Below are 25,367 nucleotides of genomic sequence, written 5' to 3' on the forward strand. Positions count from 1 at the left end.
TTCTTTGTAGCTGTGTTGTGCTAGATTATTAACACTTGGATAGTAATTAAATGTTGAGTTGTCTATTAACTGCAATTTAATATTGAATTACATGTTCCTTGATAAACATTGTAAATTACAAGGCGTAGGTCTGAGATGACATCTTTACCAGCATTCCTGCTGAGTTGAACACTAAGTTGGGAGCAGTAAGATCCGAGACTACTACCCAATTATTACGTAACCGTTTTTTAAAGCTTTTGTATGGTTTATACAAACATTTTTATTTGAAGAGGGCAAATAATGAATAAAATGGGAACATCAATACATTATATTTCATTTTAGGATGTTTGTCTTTAACTTAAAAATTAATTGCTTAGTAAAACCTGGTGTAATTGCATTCTTAAACAGGAAAACTCAGAGCAAGGAAACATAAATTCAACATTTCTGGGTGATCAAGGGTCTAATTCTAGAAGATGCTCAGGTTTTTTATTGTTAGAATTTAAGCTGGCAGAACTGCTCTTTGATTCACTCAGCATTTTAGGATGACTCATGATGACCAGTTGGGCAGATAATATAAAATTCTTTTTATTTTCAGGTGTCTTTTGGCATCCTAGTCTGTTAGATTAATAGCAAAAAGGCCAGGGGACCATTTCTGTCTCTCGGTTCCACTTTCTGGCAAGTCTGTCACTTCTTTCCATTTGCCAATGTGCAGAAAATACCTCATAGTGCTCATCAAGCAGATAGGACAACAGTGGCCAAGCTTACCTGATGCTGTGATGCTCCAAAGTGACACGCGTGTCTTTCACAACAACTGGCATCCTCTGTGTGCCGGGAACAGGCCCAAGTGTATTATGTGCATTACTGCATTGCTATTCTATCTCCATTTTACCAATTAGAAAACCGAGACATAGAAAGGTTAAGCAGCTTGCCTATGAGTACACAACAGGTAACTGGGCCAAAGCAGAAAGCACACTGTTAGCCATTGCACACTACACCGGCACAGATGTAGTTGGATGTGTACTATCAGTTCTGCTCATGACAGCCCCTTATTTTTTGTATATGCGGTATTTTTGTTGTTTTTCAGGTATGCCTATTATTACTCTGCAATCGGTGCTGGTGTGCTTGTTGCTGCTTATATTCAGGTTTCATTCTGGTGCCTGGCAGCTGGAAGACAAATATATAAAATCAGAAAACAATTTTTTCATGCCATAATGCGACAGGAGATTGGCTGGTTTGATGTGCATGATGTTGGGGAGCTTAACACTAGGCTCATAGAGTAAGTACCTAGTTTTATGTTGATCTCAGATGTGGTTCTTAATTTTTTAATCCTTGCTCCAGGACATGCCTTTTTTTTTTAATTGATTCTAGAGTGGGAGGAAAGGAAGTGGGGGGAGGGAGGGAGAGGGAGGAGGGAGATGGGAGAGAGAGAGAAACATTGACTGGTTACCTCCCCTACATGCCCTGACCTGACCAGGGATCAAACCTGGCCAGGGTGGTTCTTATTCTTATTAAGATGAAGAGATGGTACAAGATGTGTTAGATCTTAGTACATCACTTGTAAGTAATTAGGAGACTAAATTCCTTCTGAGCAGTGACCATGTCTTATACATCTTTTTGTTCCGATTACATGAGGCAGGATATGAGGGGACCTGCATGAGTAGCACTGAATGATCAAAAAAAAAAAATCCTCTGAGAGTGTGCAGTAGAGCAAATGTGAGACTTTCTGGTGGTATATCTGAGCAAGATCCTAGATGTAAACTAATTTACTCTCTACTCAAACAAACAAACAAACAAACAAAAAACCAACTGGATTGAGGGGAAAAGTTGTGTGTTCATAGTTCTGATATTTATCTCTAACACTATCTGTTCTTTTAGTGATGTCTCCAAGATTAATGAAGGAATTGGTGACAAAATTGGAACGTTCTTTCAGTCAATGGCAACGTTTTTCACCGGCTTCATAGTAGGATTTACACGTGGTTGGAAGCTAACCCTTGTGATTTTGGCCATTAGTCCTGTTCTTGGTATGTCTGCTGCCATCTGGGCAAAGGTAGGTGAAGCCTGTGGCCCCAAGCTCTCAGCTGTTCCTACCCCAGTCCCCCCTGTGGAAGGCTGCTTTTACCAGATGGCCACACTGACTCTGCACTTGATACTGGGTTTTAAATCTTCTGTTCAGATTCAGTGGGAGTAAGCTGATGCCACTTCACTGAGTTCTACCCTCACCAGGACTCTGTGCTGTCCTGGCCAAGGGGTTATTTGGGGATGAAATGAGAAAGCAAGGAATAGCTCTCAGATCTCATCTTCTGCCTTCTTTATTTTTTAAAGATTTTATTTATTTATTTATTTTTAGAGAGAGGGGAAGGGAAGGAAAAAGGAGAGAAACATCAATGTTTGGTTGCCTCTCACATGCCCCTACTGGGGCCTTGGCCTGCAACCCAGGCATGTGGCCCAACCAAGAACTGAACCCATGACCTTTTGCTTCATAGGCTGACACTCAGTCCACTGAACCACACCAGCCAGGGCTCATCCTCTGCCTTGTTAAAAAACGCATGCTCAACTCTTAAAGAGCTGTGTTCTCTAGGTGACAATTCCATATTCACACAGCAAACAGATTCAAGTTCAGTGAACAACACACTTGTCCCATTTAGTTAACCTTATTGGTTTTGGAGATTTTGCTTAATTTGTAAATCAGTGTTACAGTTTTGTCAGCATTGTAAATGGTTCTATGTTTATATATATTTAAATCCATTGGCACAAAAATAATTTTTAAAAATACTTCCTAGTCCCACATGCATGTAAATCCTAAACCTGCAGTTCTCTCTTACAGTCATAAAGGCAGAGTAAAACTTATTTTCCCTCTTAAGGCTGGGCATGGTATTCACTTCAACTTACCTGATGTAAGAGCAGGCTGTGGTGGAGAGATTGGCCTAGTATGTAATTTCTGTTGGATACAACACAACTTAAAGAAGGTACTACAAATTCTTGTGCCAAAAGGATATCAAATAAAGGAGGGCCAATCAAAGCCAAAGCTAACATAAAATTAATCAGGCTATAAGTATTAAGAAGTTTTAGACTTTATAGGGTGGATATTGTTTTGTTATTACAAACAGTAACTACCATTTATTGAGCATCTACTATGTTAGGCAAATACATGAGTTCTCTTTCTACATATAGCTATTAGGTCATTTTACAGAAGAAGAAACTGAAGTTTTTTCTTTTTGTTTTTTTAAAGATTTTATTTACTTATTTTTAATATATTTTATTGATTATGCTATTACAGTGTCCCATTTCCCTCCTTCACTCCCCTCCACCCTGTACACCCTCTCCCACCCACATTCCCCCCCTTTAGTTCATGTCCATGTGTCATAAGTTCTTTAGCTTCTACATTTCCCATGCTATTCTTGCCCTCCCCCTGTCTATTTTCTACCTACCATCTATTCTACTTATTCTCCATACCTTTTCCCCCTCTCTCCTCCTCCCACTCCCCTGTTGCTAACCCTGCATGTGATCTCCATTTCTGTGGCTCTGTTCCTGTTCTAGTTGTTTGCTTAGTTTCTTTTGGTTTTGTTTTAGGTATGGTTGTTAATAATTGTGAGTTTGCTGTCATTTTACTATACATGTTTTTTTATCTGCTATTTCTTAGATAAGTCCCTTCAACATTTCATACAATACGGGCTTGGTGATGATGAACTCCTTTAACTTGACCTTATCTGAGAAGCACTTTATCTGCCCTTCCATTCTAAATGAAAGCTTTGCTGGATAGATCAATCTGGGATGTAGGTCCTTGCCTTTCATGACTTGGAATACTTCTTTCCAGCCCCTTCTTGCCTGTAAGGTCTCTTTTGAGAAATCAGCTGACAGTCTGATGGGAACTCATTTGTAGGTTACTGTCTCCTTATCTCTTACTGCTTCTAGGATTCTCTCCTTCATTTTTACCTTGACTAATGTAATTATGATGTGCCTTGGTGTGTTTCTTCTTGGGTCCAACTTCTTTGCGACTCTGAGCTTCCTGGACTTCCTGGAAGTCCATTTCCTTTGCCAGAATGGGGAAGTTCTCCTTTATTATTTGTTCAAATAACTTCCACTTGTTGCTCTTCCTCTTCTCCTTCTGGTACTCCTATAATTTGGATGTTGGAACATTTAAAGATGTCTTGGAGGTTCCTAAGCTTCTCCTTGTTTTTTTGAATTCTTATTTCTCCATTCTTTTCTGTTTGGTTGTTTTTTTTTTCCTTCTGGTCCACTCTATTGTTTTGAGTCCCAGTTTCCTTCCCATCACTATTGGTTCCCTGTGCATTTTCCTTCATTTCTCTTATCATAGCCTGCATTTGTTCATCTAATTTGCGACCCAATCAACCAATTCTGTGAGCTTCCTGATCACCAGTGTTTTGAACTGTGCATCTGATATGTTGGCTATCTCTCAGTTGCTTAAAAGTACTGACTCTGAGGCTTTGATTTGTTCTTCTGTTTGAGCCATCTCTCTGTTTTTGGGGGTTTTTTTTTTTTTTTGGTCTGGTTGCACCTGTTACAGTAAGGGGTGGAGCCTTAGGTGTTCACCAGGGCAGAGCACCCCAGTCACTGGGTTGTGACATTGTATGTGGGGGTGCGGTCTGAGAGGGAACAATGGCAGTTGCTCCATTCTCTGTGGGACCTCAGTCCCCTCTGCTGCTTCTCCCAAGCAAACTGGGCCCCTCTGGTGCCAATTCCCATGTGGGTGGGCTTGTGCACACTGTGGGACCCTCCGAGAACCTCCCCTGTGAGACTGGGTGTCTCTCCCTGTGCCTCAACTCCCACAGGTGTCCTCAATCAGTGTCCCAAGGCTCTATTTTCCAGTGCTGTGATCCTGGGTTGCGTGCACTGCCTTGCTTTACAATTGCCCCCTCACTGGGTCTGCCGGTTGCTGGTTGCCACCCCTGGGCCGGGGTCTGCCATCTGCCACCTGCGCACTCAGGGTCCACCCACTGTGGTATTGCATGCCCCAGATGCCTTACACACTCGGTCCCAGCTCTCTCTGCTCTCCACGCTGGGACCTGAGCCTGGCTGCTTGTCTCTACCCCTCCTACCGGTCTGGATGCACAGGTCTAATTCAACTTCTTGGTTGTCTGACTTCCATTCAGATCAGTTTTCTGTCATTTCTGGATGTTATTCTGTTTCTAAATTGTTGTCCCTATTTTGGTTGTGTATGGAGGTACGGTACGTCCACCTATGCCTCCATCCTGGCCAGAAGTCAAAACTGAAGTTTTGAGGCATCTGTTCATTTTTTGCTCAAAGTAACATAGGGTTTAAATGGTGTTCTTGGTAGTTAAGTTTCATCTCTGTTTCATTGGGCTGAAACATTTGCAAAAACTTTCTGTGTTAATCAATTTTTCTATTTATTAGAATATTAAGCAAGTCAGGTGGCCAAGTCTGATATCAGTATTTGTCGATAAACTATTGAAAATGTATGATGTCTGTTCCAGGTAAGCTAGGGAAACAGTAAATTAATCTTTTGTTAATTAGTTATGCCTTGCTTCAGGTACTATTTGTGTAATAAATGGAGCCTTAGGCTTATTACTGGAGACATAAGTTTAAATCCTCATTCTACTATAAACTTTGATATGACTTCAAACAAATTTCTTAAATGTTCTGGTTGTCAGCCATTTTAAAAGAAATGTGGTCCCATCTGGGAAGTTTCTTTGTCCCTGTGAGCCTAAGGCTCTCCTACCCAACCCAGAGGCACCAGGGCAAGAAGGCAGAATGGAAGGGCACACAGTCCTAGCAAACCCCCTGGTCCAGGAAGCCTTTCAGATGTGTGCTGGTGTCTCTTGCCACTGCCCAGAGACTGGAGCAGCTAGAGGTCACAGGAAGGAGAAACCATAGTCCTCTGCCCCCAACAAGAGATACCCAGTGGCCTGACCTTGAGCAACCACTTCTACTCCCTTAGGCAACTGAGGCAGAGGCTAGTAGGAGCCCCAGCAACTCCAGGTAACCACTCTGACCAAAATAGTGCCACAAAGCCTCTGAATATTAAACTGCCACTAGAACCACTGCTCACAAAAGGAGGCCAAAACTGATACAAAATAATGTTAATGTGAACTGTAATTGAAAGTTCTTTTTTAAAAAAAGTAGGCCAAAAATTGCATGCTAAACCCAAAGAGAGTTACTGCTTGCTAAAGTAAAGGTTTAAATAGGACTCAGAGTCTCCTAACATAATAGACAAAATGTCCAGGATACAATAAAAAGTTACTTGTCACATAAGGACTAAGAAAACCACAACTTGAATGAGGGGGAAGAAAACCAAATTAGCTGGCACCAATATTGGTATAAATCAGATGTCAGAATGATTTGACACAAATTTTAAAGTAGCTACCATAAAAATGCTTCACTAAGCAATTACAGGTTCTCTTGAAACAAAAGAAAATATAGAAAATATTAGCAATGAAATAGTCATAAAAAGAGAACAAAATGTAATTAGAGAACTGAAAGATACAACAGCAGAAATAAAAGTTGTGATGGATGACTCTGTCTTATGAGTGGAGATAATAGGGTAGGATCAGCACATTTAGAGGTGGAACAATAGAATTCATCTGTTCTGGAACGTAGAGAAAATGCAGACTCAGGGACCTGTGGGACAATAACAAAAGATCCAGAAGACATTAGTATTTGTTGCCATTGGAATCCCAAAACAGGAGGAGAAAAAGAGTTTGGACTGAAGGAGTCTTGGAAGAAATAATGGCTGAAAATGTTGACCTGACCACACTGGGCTATATCCTTCAACAACAGAATGTTGAAACAAACTGGCGTGTGGTTATGCGGAGTACCACCCACCAGTAAAATGGAAAGAACTCTTTTTTTTAATTTAATTTAATTTTTTTACCTGTTTAATGTGTATATATTTTTATTTTCTATAAGTTGTTATGTTTTATATCTCATTCTGTTGCTTATTTTATTTATCTTTCCTTTTTATTGAGTCTTTTGGGGTAACACTGGTTAACAAAATTATACAGTTTTGAGGCATACAGTTCCACAACACATCATCTGTGCACTATAATGTGTGTTCACCACCCCAAGTCAAGTCTCCTTCCATCACCATTTATCCTCCTAGACCCTCCTCCTCTTGATACACTTGATGACCTAGAGGAATCTCCAGGGAATTCTACTGCGTACAAAAAAGCCAATTTGAAAAGGTTATCTATCATGTGGTTCCATTTATATAACATTCTTGGAATGACAGAATTACAGACAGAACAAACACATCAGTGGTTTCCTGGAGTTGAGGTGCAGGGGAGGGGAGGAGGCAGCTATGGCTATACAAACTAGCATAAGGGCTCTTCGTGATGAAATTGTTCTGTGTCGTGACTGTAGTTACATGACTCTACACAGGTGATAACATTGCATAGATCTAAATACACACACCTATGCCTGTAAAATTGGTAAATCTGAGTAACATTGATGTATTTTACCAGTGTTAAATTCCTGGTTGGGAGATTCTTCTGAAATGTTCCAGATGTTACTATTGGGAACACTACATGAAGGGCATATGAGATCTCATTGACTTGTTTCTTACTGCATGTGAATCTACAGTTATATTAAAAAAAAGATTAAGAAAATATGTACAAATTATCTCAAAATCTAAAACCTACATTGAGAAATGAAAAAAATGGAACAAAGATGAAGGTCAAACTCTCCAAGTAGTAAAAAAAAAAAAATTGCTTCTGAATATATTAGTTTGAAATTATTTATAAAATGGTATAATACTGTTAATCAGTGTTATATTATGAATTGCTTGTGTGTAATCTTTTTATTTTATTATTATTTTTTTAAAAGCAAGTCATGGAATGATATACAGGGTGAGCAAAAGTAGACCCACAGTTGTGAGTACATGAATCACAGGGTTTATTCTTGTGTTATTATTTTTTTCTTTTTTAAATTATTTTATTCAGTTACAGTTGTCTGTTATTCTTGTATTATTATTATTAATTATTGTATTATTTGTCACCTTCTGTAAACCTACTTTTGCCCACTCTGTATAGTATATTACCTCTTGTGTTTTAATTTTTTTCTTTATTTTTATTGTTGACACTATTGCAGACAGATGTCCCATTTTCCCCCTCTTTACCCACCTCCACCCAGCCGCCACCTCCCTTCCCCCAGCCATCACCACAGTGCTGTGTCTGAGTCATGCATGTATGTTCTTTGGCTCATCCTTTCACCTTATGTCATCTAGTCCTCCCTCCTCCTTCCCCTTTGACAGCTGTCAGTCTGTTCCATGTGTCTATGCTCTGTTTCTATTTATTTTGTTCTTAACTGGTGTGTAATCTTTAGTTAGGTTGACTACTCAAGCATTCTGGGTGTATAAATAGTAACCTTAGTTCTTTGCCCTTTCCTGTTGATTCCATTTTTGTAACAGGCTTTCTGGGACCTGAGTTCACATGTCTTTGGCTGGTTTCAGAGAGAAAAGCACTTCAGTGGCTGTTCATTCAGGTGCCAAAGTCACAGGGAGTTAGGCTTGAACCCTGGATATTTCGTTTATTTGTAAAATTATGTAACCTTTTCATCCTTCCATTTCCTCACATGTAAAGTGGGGAAAATAGTGCCTACTTCACTGTACAGTTAAGAAGAATAAATGAGATCCTGTGTATATAAAGTACCCAGTACTGTTTCTTCCACAGAGTAAATGCTCAGGAAAAAAACAGAAGGATCAAAGAGCATTCATGAAACAAAGCCCTCCCTGGTGGCTGCGCGTATTGTTTTGCTCAGAAGAGCCAGCTTCCCCTGGCCTGTGAAACCTTGAAGTTCTGTCACCACACAGTGCTTCTGGTTCCCAGCATTCTGCTGGCCTCCACACCGACATGACACTTCTGAACCAGAGTGCCATTAGCAATTGCTCTGTTTCCTTCGTGTAGTGCCTCTTTCTCCTGCATTTCTTTATAACTATAGTATATGCCTTCTTTTGTGTAATTGAAGGTCACCCCACATTCCTAGTTTTATTTATTTAGATGAGGATCCATAAAGCATTCAGTGAGAAAATAAAATTTTTAATTGAATTTATTGTATATCATCTCGGTGGCTTACAGAGTGAATATATCTGTACTAAGAATTAGAACATTGTGACCAACACAAGTAAAGGATTTTGTTTTATGCATATATTAACATATACAAGCAGCATGTGTATGTATTTATTTTTACAAATGATAAAATTAACCCGTTGAAAATTTACATGATCTGAAATTTCATTTTTAAACAGCTACTCTCTTCATTTACTAATAAAGAACTCTGTGCATATGCAAAAGCTGGAGCAGTAGCCGAGGAGGTCTTAGCGGCCATTCGAACTGTGATCGCATTTGGAGGACAGAAGAAAGAGCTGGAAAGGTTTGAATCTCCTTTTTTAAGTTGAGAGAAATGTTAAATTCTGTGTCATCTTTCCTGCCCTTCAGGTTGACAGTGTTCATTATAAGGGTTTTCTCAAATATATGTGTCTTTAAATAGCTTCATCCATATTACAGCATGCCTAATATTCCAGAGAAGTAGTAATTCCAGTTGTACTCCTTTTTTTTGTGAATGTTATGTACTTGTTTTTTTAACCATTTTTAAGTTTTTGATTACAGTTTACATTCAATAGTGTTATTCTGTAATAGTTTCAGGTGTACAGCGAAGTGGTTAGACAAATATGCTTTACAAGGTGTTCTCCGCTCACCCGCCCCCCAGCCCCTGCTGCTGATATTTCAAGGAAACACCTGGCCTCACATGTAGTTATTACAATATTAGTGACTGTATTCCTATGCTGTAATTTACATCCTTTTTACTGTTCTGTAACTACCAATTTGTACTTCTTAATCCCTCCACCTTCTTCATCCAGCCCCCAAACGCCCCCCCCCAACTCTGGTAACCAACAATCCGTTCTCTGTATCTGAGTCTTTTCTTATATTTGCTAATTCAAAGCATTATCTAGTCTCATAGGTAGGTAGTGACATAAAATAGTTTCTTAGGGCTCAAACATATTTTATATCCCTGATGATATAATTTTTTTCCAATAGTAAATTCTTATTCATTTGATATAATTGACATATACCATCCTTGATTCTCTACGATTGAATGAGTGTTTAGTGTAAGATCTATGGGGACAGCTTAATCTGTGGTTCATTTTTCCCCTACGGCCCAGCCCCTGGTCAGTAGCTATGCTCCGTGATTTGGAAGACAAAAATATAACTAAAAAGCACATTTGTACAAAAGCTCAGCATCTTTTTTACTGTGTTGTTTAATAATTTTCTTGCAACTAGTCCCTTTTAATAGATTTCTTAGAGTATTAAATGGTAATTTATTAAAATGTATAGTATTAGAATCATTGATTTCTGAGCAGCGGCAGAATTTACTTAAAATATATCTGATGTTACAGGATTTTAGGTTAGGAATATATACCTTGAATATAGGAAAAACTGAACTATATTGATTGGAGGGTTGTAATTGTTTGGTAAAGCCGTAAAGAAAATCCAGTGAAGTCTGTGAGTCAGAAGAATGACCCCCCACTTGGGAGACGAGGGGCAGTGGGTTCCAAGTGGGGCAGGCTGCGGGGGTTTGTGGTCCTGGCAGTGTTTTGTTTCCTGACTTCAGCTGCGGTTACATGATCGTTCACAATACAATTGTTCTTTAAACTGTACAGATGTGTTTGGAGTCCTCTTTTGTTCGTGTGATACATTTACCCCACAAAGATGCCCTCTGAGAATTATTTGTGATGATGTAGTGCACTAGTCCGAGGGAAAGACCTGTCTTGATTTTTTGCTAAGGTTTTTACTTTTCCCTTCAAATATGTCTGACTATTAACCTGAGCCATCTTCCTTAGGGACCAGGCAAACACCCAGTCAGATAAGCCACTCCTCTCCTTGAGCTTAAATTCTAATGGGGCAGAGGAAGGGTACAGACAACCACAAAAACCAAAATGCCTAATGTACCAATTGGGGTAAACGTTATTGGGAAAGAAAATACTTTTTAGAGTCATAGGGCTTCCTATGCAGAGAGATTATTCAGAAAGTCCTTTCTGGTTAGTTGATGCTTCAGCAGATGCAGAATGAAGTTTTGAACTCGTGATTCTTTCCATTTTTTCTTAGTGGAAAGGTGGACCAGAAAAAATGATGTGTCCACCAGCAAAGGGAGACAAGCAAATTTCACCTGCTTCAACCTGGTTTCTGAGTTGGGGAAAGCATCTCCCTGCAGAAATCAAAATCTCAGGCCCACACCTCGTGGGCATTAAGGCTTTGAATTTATAGTATTCTGTAGGCCAAAGAAACAAAGAGTCAGGATAATAAAAGAAATAAAAGCTATAATGGTTGGAACATAAGAAGCAAAATTTTCATTATTTGCAGATGCTATGATTATATGTATAGAAATCCTGTAGACTCTATAGGCCAACAATGTCAAATAAGTTCTGAGTACCTGATCACCATTCAGAAAAAAAGGCATTCCGTGGGCCAGCAGTGAACAGTTACAGAATACATAGTATTGCATCATTTCTAAGATGCACATTTTTCTGTCACAGTTCTTCATCTTCAGCATTGAGATAAATCCTACAATCATTGCTTTCTTACAATTGCTATGGATCTGGATGGAAATTGATTCTTCCAGGCAGGATTTGGGTTTACACTATTCACTGGGGGCACTACTAACCTGAGACCCCCTTACATTAAATTCTTTGTCTACACTTCTAGTATGAATTCACACTTCAGACCTGCATGATACTGTCTTGTGGTTCAAATGCCCAGGGGAGGTTTTTTTTTCCTTGCCTTTACCTTTTGCCAAGGTTGAAACACCCAGGTTTTCCTGCTGTCACTGTCTATGTGTCATAAAGATGATACTTTTGAAAGATATTATTATTAGCAACAAAACCATAATGAGAGATGGGAGGTAACCTGGGTAGAAGGGAAGGGCACTGTGAGAGTCAAGTCCAATATTCAGAACTTAGATGAATCTGATCATTTTAGTTCACTAAAAGTATAAAGGAATTAAGACATATTTTAAAAGATTTTATTTATTTTTTAGAGAAAGGGGAAGGGAGGGAGAGAGGGAGAGAAACATCAATGTGTGGTTGCCTGTTGCATGCCCCATACTGGGGACCTGGCCTGCAACCCAGGCATGTGCCCTGAATGGGAATCCAATTGGCAAACTTTCTGTTCGCAGGCCGGTGTTCAATTCACTGAGCTACACCAGCCAGGGCAAGATATTTTTTAAATGGGGTGCTTTAATTAGCACTACAGAAAGATTTTTTTTTCCCTAGAAAAGGTGATCAACTTTTTATTATAAGAATAAGCAAATGGGCCTACGTAACTCTACTCAAAGATTCATTCTATGTGTGGAAACATTTCTTCAGATAATAATAGTTACTGGGATGTATCTTTGAAAGGAAAGCCTCCCCTGGAAAATTGGAAATTAGTTTTGCCTTGATATTAAGAGGCAACTTAGGACGACAACCTGATGGCCTAAGGTTCTTTCCAGCCTGGCCATTTCTTGAAAGTTCATTCATTCAACAAATGTCGCCAGCACCCACCAAGTGCCAGGTGCTGTGTGAGGCTCTGGGGTTTCAGTGAAACTGAAGTAGCGGATATTTGCCCTCATGTGATCCTTAGTCAAAGTAGTGAGGTAGAAAAAAAGGGACGGGAGGAAAGTAAGAAGGAGTGTAAGAAAGAAATCAAGGAAATGAATTAATTATAGATCTTTAAAAAGTGCTGTGGAAGAATCAAAGAGTGTGCTGATGAAGGTGAGGAAGGTGAATGTACTTTAACTATGTTGGTCTGGAAGGCATCCCAGGAGGTTTCATCTAGGCTGAGACAAGAGGGATGAGACATGGCCTTCCGGGCTGTGGGAAAGGAACAAGAGTCTTCCAGATTTCCTGAGGTGCCAATGACTCTGGTGTTTCCTAGGAAATGTAAGGCTAGTGTGACTGGAGTTCAGCTGAGTGAAGGGATGGAGGGGAAGACAGGCTGTCAAAGGTGGGGCCATAATATGGGGAATTGCAGGCTATGGTGAGGAGTTAGGATTTTATATCAAGGCCATAGGGAAAGGGTTGAGGGTCTTAAATAAGGGAATGACTATCCACATTATGTTTAAGATTATTTCTCTGTAAGTGGTTTGGTGAATAGGTGAGAGCAGTTAAAATGCAGAGACAGGTAGTCCAAGTGAGAGGGCTTATCATGGCCTGATGTAGACTGCTGGCAGGAGGGATGACAAGTACATAGATTTGGGATATAATTTGGAAGTAGAATTGGTAAAACTATTCTGAAACCAAGCATAACCCTTCAGTTTTCTTTCTAGCTCCTTCTTCCCCTTCCCTTCTCTGCTTCCAAATAGACAAGTCACTAAGGTCCCAGTCTTTCCCTTCAGTTTAGCAGGTGCAGGAGGAAACTGGCTCTCTTAAATGAAAATTAACCAGAATTTAAAATGAATTTAATTAATAGTAGAAAATTGTTTTATTTTCCTTAATTAAAAAAAGTTTTTCTCTTTGTGTCACAAGTGTTTACCTAGTAGTATTGATTTCTGTTTGCTTAATTAAAATTATTCCTTGCTCTTGTAAATGGCTATTTCATCACTGATAAATATTTTTATAATATTTAAGAAGAATAATGTTTTCTAAATATCAGTGTTTTGGTTATGTGACTTTAGTGCATTTTAGGAACTCCTATTTTAATTACCTACCATTTTATCAATTACATGATTTTAGTGGATGGATGATAGTAGTAGTTGATTTTGTATTGTGATATTTTTATTGAAATGCTAATCAAAAAGTAAAAGTATTGTTTATGTCTCCTCCCTCCTTATCCCTTCCTTTCTTCATTTATCTCTTCTGGCATCTAAATGATTTTCTTCCTTATTGTTGCTTCTTCCTGTGCAAATGTTTCCTCTGGCTGCATGCAACAACAGCTTATCAGTGAAATGATTTCTACATTAGTCTCGGTAAGCAAGAACTGAAATAAAGGAGATAACAGGGTGTGAGTCATAACTGTTAAAGTTCCTTTGTAATCATGTGTGTAAGTTATGCCTAGTAGTACTTTTCACCTCTGGGCCGCTCCTGAAGTGGAAGATATACAAACACACCCATAGGTATTTGTGTGTGTGTGTGTACATGTATATGTATCAACCATTGAAGTGTTTCTTTAAGATAATTGTTTTTGTTCAAAGATTATAACTGGCAAGTTGGAAATTGATATTTTTGGAAGAAGAAACTAATAATATGTTACTATTTTATCACTATAAAGTTCTGTGTAAATTTGGTCTTTAGTGAACGTGGGGGCCATGCAAATTTCATTGGCACACTTTCATAACTAATAAAGTAGGCAATTTAAAAAGTTCTGAAGTCAAGAAAGAATGCATGCTCATACAGTATTTATATAGTCATGTCTTTGTGGATTAAAGACCTCAAAGTGTAAATTCTATGTGGAACTGAGTCCTTTTATTTCAACAGTTGTGAACTCCTTTCTGTAAGTCAGTGTTCTAAGTTCTGCAGGGAGATGTGAGTAACAGGATAAAGACAGATGTAAAGCTTAATTATAATCTGGTCTGTTTCCCTAATATTCAATAATATCACCTTGATTCTACATTTTCAGAGATCCTCCTTCTTTAAATTTGGGCCCCATTATCGTATCTCCACATCTGTCTTCTTGAGCTTAATAGTCTGCCGTGTTCCTTTCACAAGAAGATAAAGTTACAGACACCACCTCCTTTATCCTTAACATCAGAAATTAACTGTTCTCTGAGAGTTTAAAAAGTACTGGAACTAACATTTGGGAGTGAGCTTAAGTCATTAGAACTGGAGAGAGAAAATCTGTCAGGGGACTCCAGCATATTTTTGGTTTTTCTTTGTAGACTTGCTTTTGCCCTCTTTTGTGTGATTTGAGGTGCTGTGTAATACTTTTTACACTGACGTAAACTGGGTAGCTTATCTTATTTCCATAGATGTTTATTTTAATAAACATCTATGAGAAGTTTTTAATGGGCATTCTTCAAGTTTGGCTAACATAGTAGAGACTGTAAACAGGTTACAGGGTTCTAGATGTGCTGAGACTTTCATTCTCCCAGGTCCCTGAGGCAGCCAGATGGCCTCGGGCAGCCGAGCCACCAGGCCAGAGTCCCTTCTCCCACGGTGGGCAGCAGTGACAGGACCATGTTGGGAGGCTCTGACAGAGGAAACAGGATGTGGACAATGTGTAGAAACACTAAGGAAGGGCACACTGGTACATAATGAAGGATTATTATATATTTTTAAGCCCAGTAATTTTTTTAGGTCAATGGTTTTTTGAAAATGAACATTTATGGAAATAAGATAAACTATACAGTTTATTTAAATATTAAATGTATTGCATTACATCACAATTCATAGCTCTCAAAATGCTCCTACACATGAGTCAATCAAACTAAAAAATGGGGGCTTTTCTAGAAATAAATGACAAAGGTTTATTCAAGGCTTTTAGAGTATGCAAACTAGAAACATAGCTAGGCAAAAACCCGGAAGTGTTCCAAAGAAGAAAGAAAAGTTAAGAGTTCTTACAATAAAAGTCACAACCTTGAGAAGAATCAGTCATGCCTTCTTAGCCCTGGGATTGGTCCAGAATAGTTATCAGTCAGATGTCAGGTGGTCTGGCTGCTGGATGCCCGGTGGTGTGGAGGATAGGCACTCGGAGGCTAGTCCTGAGTTCTTTAGGGGATAGTCAGGGGGTTATCTACAGGTAAATAAATGTCTGGGCATTGAGAAAAGACTGGAAAGTTCGAAAGTTTGTTTCTCGGCTAGTTAAAGCAAGAATAGAAACCCTTCCTCATGCCTCAGCCTTCCTGATTTGAGTAATTTAGCAGCTTGACTGCAGTGACTCCATTTTAGTTCTTCACTGTTTTCCTCACTTGTATTCTTTCTGTCAGTCCTTCCAGGGGTCCCAGAGGGATACAGGATGGGGTGCAGAATGTCTCCAAAGCTTCTGTAATGTTCAGAGACTAAGGGACTGACTTATGTTGAACATTTTGTAGCCCTATATCTTAAATTTATTTAATAAATTATAAAAGCACACAGACTTTAAAGGGAAAACACAGCGTTCATAGCATCTCTTTTGTCTTGTGTATGAAGCCATGCTAGTTCTAAACGTTTGTTAAATTTTACTTCACTAAAACTGTACTTGAACAATGATTAAAATAAAATTAAAAAAAAATTTTTACTCCACTTGTTTCGCTTTTGCTAAGGCCAGAGAAGAGGCTTTTAGAAGGCCTTCCCACAAGTCAGTTGACCTCTAAGCCTCCGTTTCCTTTCCCACAAGAAGGGGTTAAATAGTACTAACATCATAGGGTCAATGTATGACCAAAGGAGAAAATGTGTATAAAGCACCTCCACATGGCTGGGCGCATTCTAAGTCCTCAGTAAGCATCATGCTGTATTGATCCATTTATAAGATTTATAAGTATATGTGATCGTTTTTGTGGCTCCTCCTAGGTACAACAGAAATTTGGAAGAAGCTGAAAGAATTGGCACAAGGAAAACTATTACAGCCAACATTTCTATGGGTGGTGCTTTCCTGCTCATCTATGCATCATATGCTCTGGCATTCTGGTACGGGACCAGCTTGGTCATCTCAGGAGAATATACTATTGGAGAAGTCCTCACCGTAAGTGGTGTCGTATTAAGAAAAGATTCACTATTGAAAATCCAGTGAAATTGCAGTGTGGTGTTGGCTTGACTGTTGGAGAATACATTTTGAAGGATGATTGAATAACACAAAGAGATGTGCACTGCTAGGCTAACAAGTGAAAGGGAAATTAGATGTATTTAACAACCAGTTTTGTCTTTTTTGGAACCCTCCTTTGCACAGTCTGTCCTGTGGCCTAAATAATAAAACATCACCATTCTCTATAGCATGAACTTTTCACTGGCTGAGATTATTTCATTGTGTCAGACACTATGCTAAACACTTTACTTTTATTTTCTGCTTTGCTGTTCATAACTGCAAATGGCAAAATACACTTCAACTTCTTTTCAAAATCTTTTGAATGACATCTAGTATACCTCACCAATTTATGGAAGTACAAAGTGTTACTCTTTCTAAAAGAATGTGCTGTTTGGAGGTTCTCTCCCTTACAGGTCTTTGGTGTTGAAGACTTGCCATTTGATGCTATCCTTTTGTAGTTAAAGACAATGAAATAACTCACTGACCAAGCTCTATCTCTGTCTTTTTTAAAAAAATCCTTACCTGAGGATATGTCTGTTGATTTTTAGAGAGAGAGGGAGAGAAACATCAGTCGGTTGGTTGCCTCCGATACACACCTGGACCAGGGATTCCACAACCTGGGATATGCCCTGACTAGGGAATCAAACCCGAAACCTTTTGGGGTATGGGACGATGCTCCAACCAACTGAGCCACCTGGTCAGGGCTCAGTCTGCATCTTGATCTAATAAAGTACATATTGTTAGCAGTGTCACTCAGTTCCTTTTTCCTAGGCGAAGCATAAATATATTCAGTTAATGACAGACCAAATTTTGTTGAGTCCCTTAAAACAGTTCCCTCTGTCAGGAAACAGACTGGTAACATGGATATGATAATTATGTCTCTTGTTTTTTTAGACTGGTGTCTCACCCAAAATATATGTGGCTATTCAGTTGAGAATAGTTTTAACCAAAAAGCTTGTTTTAGGATAGTGATACTGTGGATGAACCTAGGTTGTGATAAGAGAAGTATTCTGTTTCACTGTGATGTAGACAAGCAGTTGGAAATCCAGCATTCACTGATCTCAGATCTGCCTTACAAACTCGAAGCATCCAGAATAGCAAGTAAGAGAGCACAAGATTTGATATGAGGCCAACTTGGTTCAAATTCTAGCTACACAACTTTTAGCTATACAGTTTTGGGCAGCCATTCTAGATTTTTCAAGCCTTTGTACCTCTTTTCCCAAACGGAGATGACACGACTGTTCTAAGGACTAACTGATAAAATGCGTATGGAATCACTTAGCAAAATTCTTTCTGTGTATGTTATTGGGGACTATAATTACTGTGTGATTTAGAAAGAAATGAATAGTGACATTAGTTCTCTTTAACCCTGATGAGAAACAGTCAGGCCTTTATCAATAAGAAACTTATTTGGGCAAAATGAAAAAAGCAATCTGTTTATCAGACCTCAAAGAACACAGTTTAGCAGAGGAAAACAAAAGACAACTTGATAAAGAATCATGCTGTAGGCCTGTGTGCTTTACAATTTACCAAGTATTTGTATATCTAGTATTTATGTATATACAAAGTACTTATATATAAATATACCTTTTACTATATGAAGTAAATACATAGTATAATATATATAAATAATATTACTATATTGATATTAACACATTACTATATTAATAGTTAATGTTAGTATAATATGTTGCTATGTTGATATACATAAATAAATATATATTGTAAAAGGTTGCCAGATAGGGAAAACAGAATCTTGCCTATTTTTGCAAATAAGAAAACTGAAGCCCAGGAACCCTAGAAGAGTTGCCTGAAGACACATAGCCAGTTAGTGCTTAATCAGGGCTCAGACTGGGCCCTTCTGTGTCTCCTACTGAGGTGTATTTCCACTATTCTCTGCCGATGATCTAAACCAAAATTCTTGGCCATCCAAGAAATATTAAAACAGTCTATTATAATGTCCTGGTCCTATAGAATGTACCCCATTGTTTCACTGAGCAAGTGAGATTAATTTTGCATTCTAAATTAAAAAGTACTTATACTTTAAAAAAATATTTTTAATGCCTAGTTTCCATATGTATATTGCCTTGCCATTTTAAAATTTAATCAGTTGCATGAAAAGAAGAAAAAAGTATAAAAAATTTGTATTAAACAGTACTGAAAAACTTAATGGTTTTCCTTCACATTCCTCAGATCTTCTTTTCTGTCCTAATTGGGGCTTTTAGTATTGGAAACACATCTCCAAGCATCGAAGCATTTGCAAATGCAAGAGGAGCAGCTTTTGAAGTCTTCAAGATAATTGATCATGTAAGTCTGGGCTGGCTGTTTATACAACTACTTCAAAGTTTTGCTAGTTAAAAGTAGATTTCTTTATCACTTGTCCCAGCTTTCCACAAATATCACTAAAAGTAGCTGTTATAACCTAGTAATCTTCTGATATTTTATTCTGTTTAGAAGCCAAACATTGACAGCTATTCGAACAACGGACACAAACCAGATAATATTAAGGGAAATCTGGAATTCAAAAATATTCACTTCAGTTACCCATCTCGAAAAGAAATTAAGGTATAGTGATAAATGACTAATCAATTATTCAGTGATGCAATGAATAAAGGGTTTCTGATACTTTCCTTCAGAGATCGTAAAAGAATATGGATATTTAAACCTCCTCTTACATTCAGCTGTCAGTTCATCCTACTACCTGTGTATTGCTTTTAAGTTTATTTCTCATTCATTCTGGTAGATCTTGAAGGGCCTCAACCTGGAGGTCCAGAGTGGGCAGACGGTGGCCCTGGTTGGGAACAGTGGCTGTGGGAAAAGCACGACGGTGCAGCTGATGCAGAGGCTCTACGACCCCACAGAAGGCGTGGTGAGATGGCGCTTGCTGAGCTAGATGCTATAGCAATCATTAGTACCATTGCAGAGCACACACTACAACTCCGCCATGTACAAAATTCACACTTACTTTTTATTTCAGGTCACTATCGATGGACAGGACATTAGGACCATAAATGTAAGGTATCTGCGGGAAATTATTGGTGTGGTGAGTCAGGAACCTGTGTTGTTTGCCACCACAATAGCCGAAAACATTCGTTATGGCCGGGAAGATGTCACCATGGATGAGATTAAGAAAGCTGTCAAGGAAGCCAATGCTTATGACTTTATCATGAAACTGCCTAATGTAAGTCTTTCTTTGTCTTTGTCGTTCTAGAGGGTCAAAGAAGAGAATGCTGACCTAATGCATAATGAGTTAGGAGACTATAATCTGGAGGAAACCCCTAAGAAGGGAAAACAAGATTACTTCAGATTTTAAAGCTCTAGCAGCATCAACTAGTATTAGGCATATTTTTAATAGTTAGGATTGGTTATTGCTAAGTTGTAAGGAACTGGATTGTGTTGCCTGTGAAGCTAGCATCTTAAAATGGGAGCTGAGATAACTTGCTCTTTTGCTAAGTCCTCCTGTGTTTTCTCTGTTGTAGAAATTTGACACCCTGGTAGGGGAGAGAGGGGCCCAGCTGAGTGGTGGACAGAAACAGAGAATCGCCATTGCCCGCGCCCTGGTCCGCAACCCCAAGATCCTCCTGCTGGACGAGGCCACGTCCGCCTTGGATACTGAGAGTGAAGTAGTGGTTCAGGCAGCCCTGGATAAGGTCTGTGAGCCTCAATTCAATACAGCCTGATTTATAAGCCTAAGAACATGTCATCCTGAATTATTCTTAGAATTATTTTCATTATTTTTTTCATCCTCACCTGAGGACATTTTTTTCATTGCTTTTAGAGAGAGAGGAAGGGGAGAGGGGGGAGAGAGAGACATCAGTGTGAGAGAGAAGCGTCAATTGGTTGCTTTCTCGTGTGTTCCCTAATTGAGAATTGAACCCTCAACTTGGGTATATGCACTACTGGGAATTGAACCTGTTACATTTTGGTCCATGGCTGACACTCCAACCAACTGTGCCACACCAGCTAGGGCTATTCTTAGTATTATTCTTTTTAAAGGAAATTTCTAGTCACTTTTAAAGTGATCTCTTCCACTGTCAAAACAAAATCATCAGGTTTTTGGGTCTGTATATTTAATTTCTACTTATTTCTTTTTTTTAAAGTAGAAATAAACTTGCATTGAAAGCTATTTACCAATTTTTTAAATTAAACAATGAGGAAGACAGACTTATAGGAAAACCGGTCTTCATTGTAATCTTGAAAAGATAGCTTTAGAGATAGCTCTGTTATTGAGGTTTTGTGAGTTTTTAACTTTTGTCGACAAGAGGAAAATATAATCTGAAGGTTCACATTTAATTTCCAATATGTCAAATGCCTGATGAAGACGCTATGGGAAATGAGAAAGCCCTTATTTGCAGGAGAGGGGCAGAGAGCTGATGATATTGGAACTTACCTGAGCCATGAAGTGTCCTCGATTATCAACAGGGTTCGACCTTCCTGCAGTTCTGGAGTCCATGTGACTCATTCTCCAAATCGGACTTGAGTGCTTGTTTTCTCCGAGCGGATAGGCGCGGCGTGCTGCGTCAGTCTCTGGTGTATAATGGTGACCAGGCTCTGTGAGGACAAGGAATGCGGAGACCTTTTAACCCAAAAGTGCTCTGAGTCGAGGTGTCACAGTAGAATTCAAAGATGAACTCATATTTGTTCCAACTCTTCCTCTCTCTAATAATAAAACACACTGTGCGTTCCTTTAAACATCCTGCCATTGTGCTTAATAGATTGTGGAGGGAGGAAAAAGCAGGTTATAAAAATTTTGTGATCCAAAATTATGTTTTTTTCCTTCTTCACTATACTTATCTGTAATTTCACATCTGTGTTTTCTTATTATTCTACAATAGAACTATGTTAAATTATAAATAAAAACTATTTTTAAAGGTTGCTTTTAAAAATACTTTTTGTTAGAATGTAAATTTGGGGGAGGAATTCACATGCCTCCCCCCTTTTATTAAAAACATCCAGAGAATTGAGCCATTTTATTCTCTACTTTCTGGTTGCCACCACCTACTTTTTCTACAGGTATTTTTTTCCCTCAGTTTTCCACTTCTCCTTCTCACATTGACCCTAATGACTTTTTTTTTTGTCACTTTGTTTTGAGAATTTTATTGTGAGTTCCTGGTGAGAAATACAGAATAACAAAAATCACAAGCATTGGGAAAGTTATAAAGCCTAAAGAAATCTCAGACAAGTTCTGGTTATCTGGCTGTGTCTCATATTAAAATAAAAGTGAGATTGGCATTTAAAAATGTTTACAAAGCTTTCCAGTATTTCCATATCGCTCCCACCTAGTATCTGTGTCATTTATTTAGTACTTCTTGTCTATGTCCCAGAGCTTCATGTGCATGGTTTCATTTAGTCATCACCATTACTCTAAAAAAAGGAGTACTAAGCCTTGGCTGGCGTAGCTCAGTGGATTGAGCGTGGGCTGGGAACCAAAGTGTCCCAGGTTTGATTCCCAGCCACGGTACATTCCTGGGTTGCAGGCCATAACCCCCAGCAACCACACATTGATGTTTCTCTCTCTCTCTCTCTCTCTCTCCCCCCTCCCTTCCCTCTCTAAAAATAAATAAAATCTTAAAAAAAAAGAAAAAAGAATAACAATAATAAAGCACTAAATTTTTTTAAAAAGGAGTACTATTATCCCCATTTTGTGCATAAATAGAGTGAGCCTCACAGGTGGAAAGATTTGGATAAAATCCTGGAATTCATAAATAGCAGAACTAACTATGAGCTCAAATCCATGTGACACTGAAGTCCGACCCTGCTGCCTCCTACTTACTGTCCATCTTGATCATCCAGATATTCTGTGAAGTAGCACATTGTGATTCCCAGGCCTGGTCCCTGGCTGGTGTGCATGTGGTGGTCTCTATCGGCTCTGATTTGACCCAATGCCTAGGCTCTAGGGTTTTTCACTTTGTATGAACCCCCAATTATTACTGTAAACTTAGGCTGATAGAGGCTAACTGAAACACTTAGAGGTGTACATAATATGTGACTATCATATTTGTACCCATCTTTGTCATAAAAAATATCATTTAAACTGTTATCAATTGACTATACATTTATTAAAGCCAGAAGGCTACCTTATATAGCTTGGATGGTTTTACAATGTCCGAGGCATTGATAACTCATTACGTACAAACTGAATGAATGAATTTTTGCATAAAATTGTTCTCGCAGTCAAAAGTGAAATTTTTATCTGTTTAGGCCAGAAGAGGCCGTACCACCATTGTGATAGCTCATCGTTTGTCTACAATCCGTAATGCTGATGTCATCGCTGGTTTTGAGAATGGAGTCATTGTGGAGAAAGGGACTCATGAGGAACTCATGAAAAAGAAAGGCGTTTACTTCAAACTTGTCACAATGCAGGTATCGTCTAACTCTAAAATTTTCCTAAAGTATCTCAGGAATATGCTGATTTTGCTGTGTTGGGTGCTATAAATAAATTTGATTTGATTATCATGAGATATGGGGAAAAATACTTGAGGGATTCAGGATTAGACCAGTGTTTTAGGTCTTTTCTTTTCTCTTTAAAGGAGGGAAAATAAAGAAGGATACTTAGAAAGTTAAAGAAAAGTTTAAACATGCACTGTTGTAGCCACAAAAGGCTGTTGAGCAGAACAGTGGCTAATCTGATCGAAGTGTTTGTAGGTAGAAAACGCATACCAGATTCTGAAGACTTAGTACACAAAAAGAGTGCAGAATGTTTCAGTACATTTTTGCATTGATTACATGTGTAAATATCTTGAATACATTAGGTTCAATAGAATATATAATTAAAATTGATTTTACTTCTGTCACACTTTTTAATGTGGCTGCTGAGAAAATTTAAAAAGACAGCCGTGGCTCACTGTATGGCTTGTGCCGTGTGTTGCTGTGGACAGTACTGGCCCACAGTAAACATGGTTGAGCCCAAAACACCCAAAATGGAGACAACTAATCCACCACATGGAGTCGGTGCCATGTTATTTCAGCATGTGCAGTGAGAGTCCTTCTTGTTTAGTGGTTTTGATTTTTAAATGTATTACAAAAAAGAAATAGCAGTTTAACTTTACCCTGTCCTGTATATCTACTCAGATTATTATTTTCCTTGATATCTGATATGCAGTGATTAATTTTCATTGGTTAACAGCCTATGCATATATCTTGTTTATTTTTAGACAAAAGGAAATGAAGTTGAATTAGAAAATGCAGCTGGTGAGGCCAGAAATGAGATGGATGCCTCGGAAGTGTCTCCAAGAGATTCAGGATCCAGTCTAATAAGACAAAAGTCAACTCACAGGAGTGTCCATGGAACACAAGGCCAAGAGAAAAAGCCTAAGGAGAAAGAGGGCCTGGTATGGAGGAGGATGGGGGGCTAGGGCTGGGGAGGAGTGGGAACCAGAAAGGGTCATCCGGAATCTTCTTGTCCTGTCCCCCAGAGTGTTCCCCAAACCAAAATGTCAACGTTTTAGACTCAAGTGAGAATTTATCAGTGATAATTTATAGGTCGAGAGTTTTAGAATTAAAATTTATAATGTAAAGAAACAAATTTTCAGGGGTCTTCAAATATAAACATTTCTATTCTTTGATCCTTGCAGATATTGTTGTGTTTTAAATATTACATGTTTGTGGAAACATCATTTATTTTTTTAAAAATAGAGGAGTAATTTAACAGAATTTGTCACTGCTTTTTTAAAGCTAAAGAGCCATCATTTGATATGGAAACAAGAATTAGATATATTCATTAAAATTTTTTTGTGCATATGGTGGAACTGTTCATCATTAAACCAATTAAGTATCAATTTTTTTCTACCTAGGCTTTTGTAATTTTTTGTTTTTCTAGAGTGAAAATGTGCCTCCAGTTGGCTTTTGGAGGGTTATGAAGCTGAATGCACCTGAATGGCCTTATTTTGCAGTGGGTATATTTTGTGCCATTATAAATGGAGGCATGCAACCAGCATTTTCCGTTGTATTTTCAAAGATCGTAGGGGTAAGTGTTTATGTTTACCTGTGCGTCCTGACTAAAGAATGAACTGTTTGTGTTTCTGACGGTATACGAAAGCTACAAAAGACATGTACCTCCATATGAAACTATGCAGCTTGAAGATGTAAAAGTAAAAGTCTGGTTTGGGATCACAAAACTGATCTTCTGAATCTCCCTTTGTCCTGGCAATAGGTTTCTACCAGGGTAGCAGATCCCTGAAGTAGTCTCTGAAACTGACTAGGTGACTGTCCCCTACCTGCCATCACTGGGCTCTGAGTAAACCTCACAAACTGTCGTGTCACCACTATTCAGAGAGTTCCTCACGTGTTTGTTTGACTGGCTGGAGAGGCAGCTGTTCTTTGGCACACACGCTCGTCGGGACGTGAGCAGGCTCTGCTTGTTGCCTCTTTAAGGTGTCCATCCTGCTTGTGAAGATGCAAGCCAATGGAACAGCTTTCAAAAGATTGAGATGGTCATACATCGCCTGCCCTTAACGATGGCATTTTCAACAATAAAGTTAAAGTCCAGGCAGGAATGCTTTCTGTTTAGTGACAGACAGTCAAACCTCAAGCCGAGGGCCCCTTGCTCTAACTTCCGGAAACAGGGTGGAAACAGAAGTTGATCACTACATAAAACTTAGGCCAAACATGATCCTGTCAAAAAACAACTGTCAATATTCAGGTCTATCCATGTCTGGCTAACTTATTTCAGGCTGACATTCATATGTTTAATGTATTCATTCACAAAATATTTTTTGGTGTCTG

At 38.7% G+C, this 25,367-nt stretch overlaps 1 protein-coding gene across 1 annotated transcript in view; it reads left to right on the forward strand.

The window, feature by feature from the left end:
- Nucleotides 1-25,367, forward strand: part of ABCB1 (ATP binding cassette subfamily B member 1) — an 84,456-nt gene that overhangs the window by 27,103 nt on the left and 31,986 nt on the right. Inside the window, exons 6-17 of the mRNA XM_028526095.2 lie at nucleotides 1,064-1,255; nucleotides 1,855-2,026; nucleotides 9,200-9,324; nucleotides 16,412-16,583; nucleotides 18,837-18,950; nucleotides 19,098-19,208; nucleotides 19,387-19,512; nucleotides 19,621-19,824; nucleotides 20,123-20,293; nucleotides 22,845-23,006; nucleotides 23,798-23,974; nucleotides 24,463-24,609. Coding sequence (XP_028381896.2) covers nucleotides 1,064-1,255; nucleotides 1,855-2,026; nucleotides 9,200-9,324; nucleotides 16,412-16,583; nucleotides 18,837-18,950; nucleotides 19,098-19,208; nucleotides 19,387-19,512; nucleotides 19,621-19,824; nucleotides 20,123-20,293; nucleotides 22,845-23,006; nucleotides 23,798-23,974; nucleotides 24,463-24,609 — 1,873 coding nt within the window. The remainder of the gene's footprint in view (nucleotides 1-1,063; nucleotides 1,256-1,854; nucleotides 2,027-9,199; nucleotides 9,325-16,411; nucleotides 16,584-18,836; nucleotides 18,951-19,097; nucleotides 19,209-19,386; nucleotides 19,513-19,620; nucleotides 19,825-20,122; nucleotides 20,294-22,844; nucleotides 23,007-23,797; nucleotides 23,975-24,462; nucleotides 24,610-25,367) is intronic.

The sequence above is a fragment of the Phyllostomus discolor genome, chromosome 10 (assembly GCF_004126475.2).
Source record: "Phyllostomus discolor isolate MPI-MPIP mPhyDis1 chromosome 10, mPhyDis1.pri.v3, whole genome shotgun sequence".
Lineage (NCBI taxonomy): Eukaryota > Metazoa > Chordata > Mammalia > Chiroptera > Phyllostomidae > Phyllostomus > Phyllostomus discolor.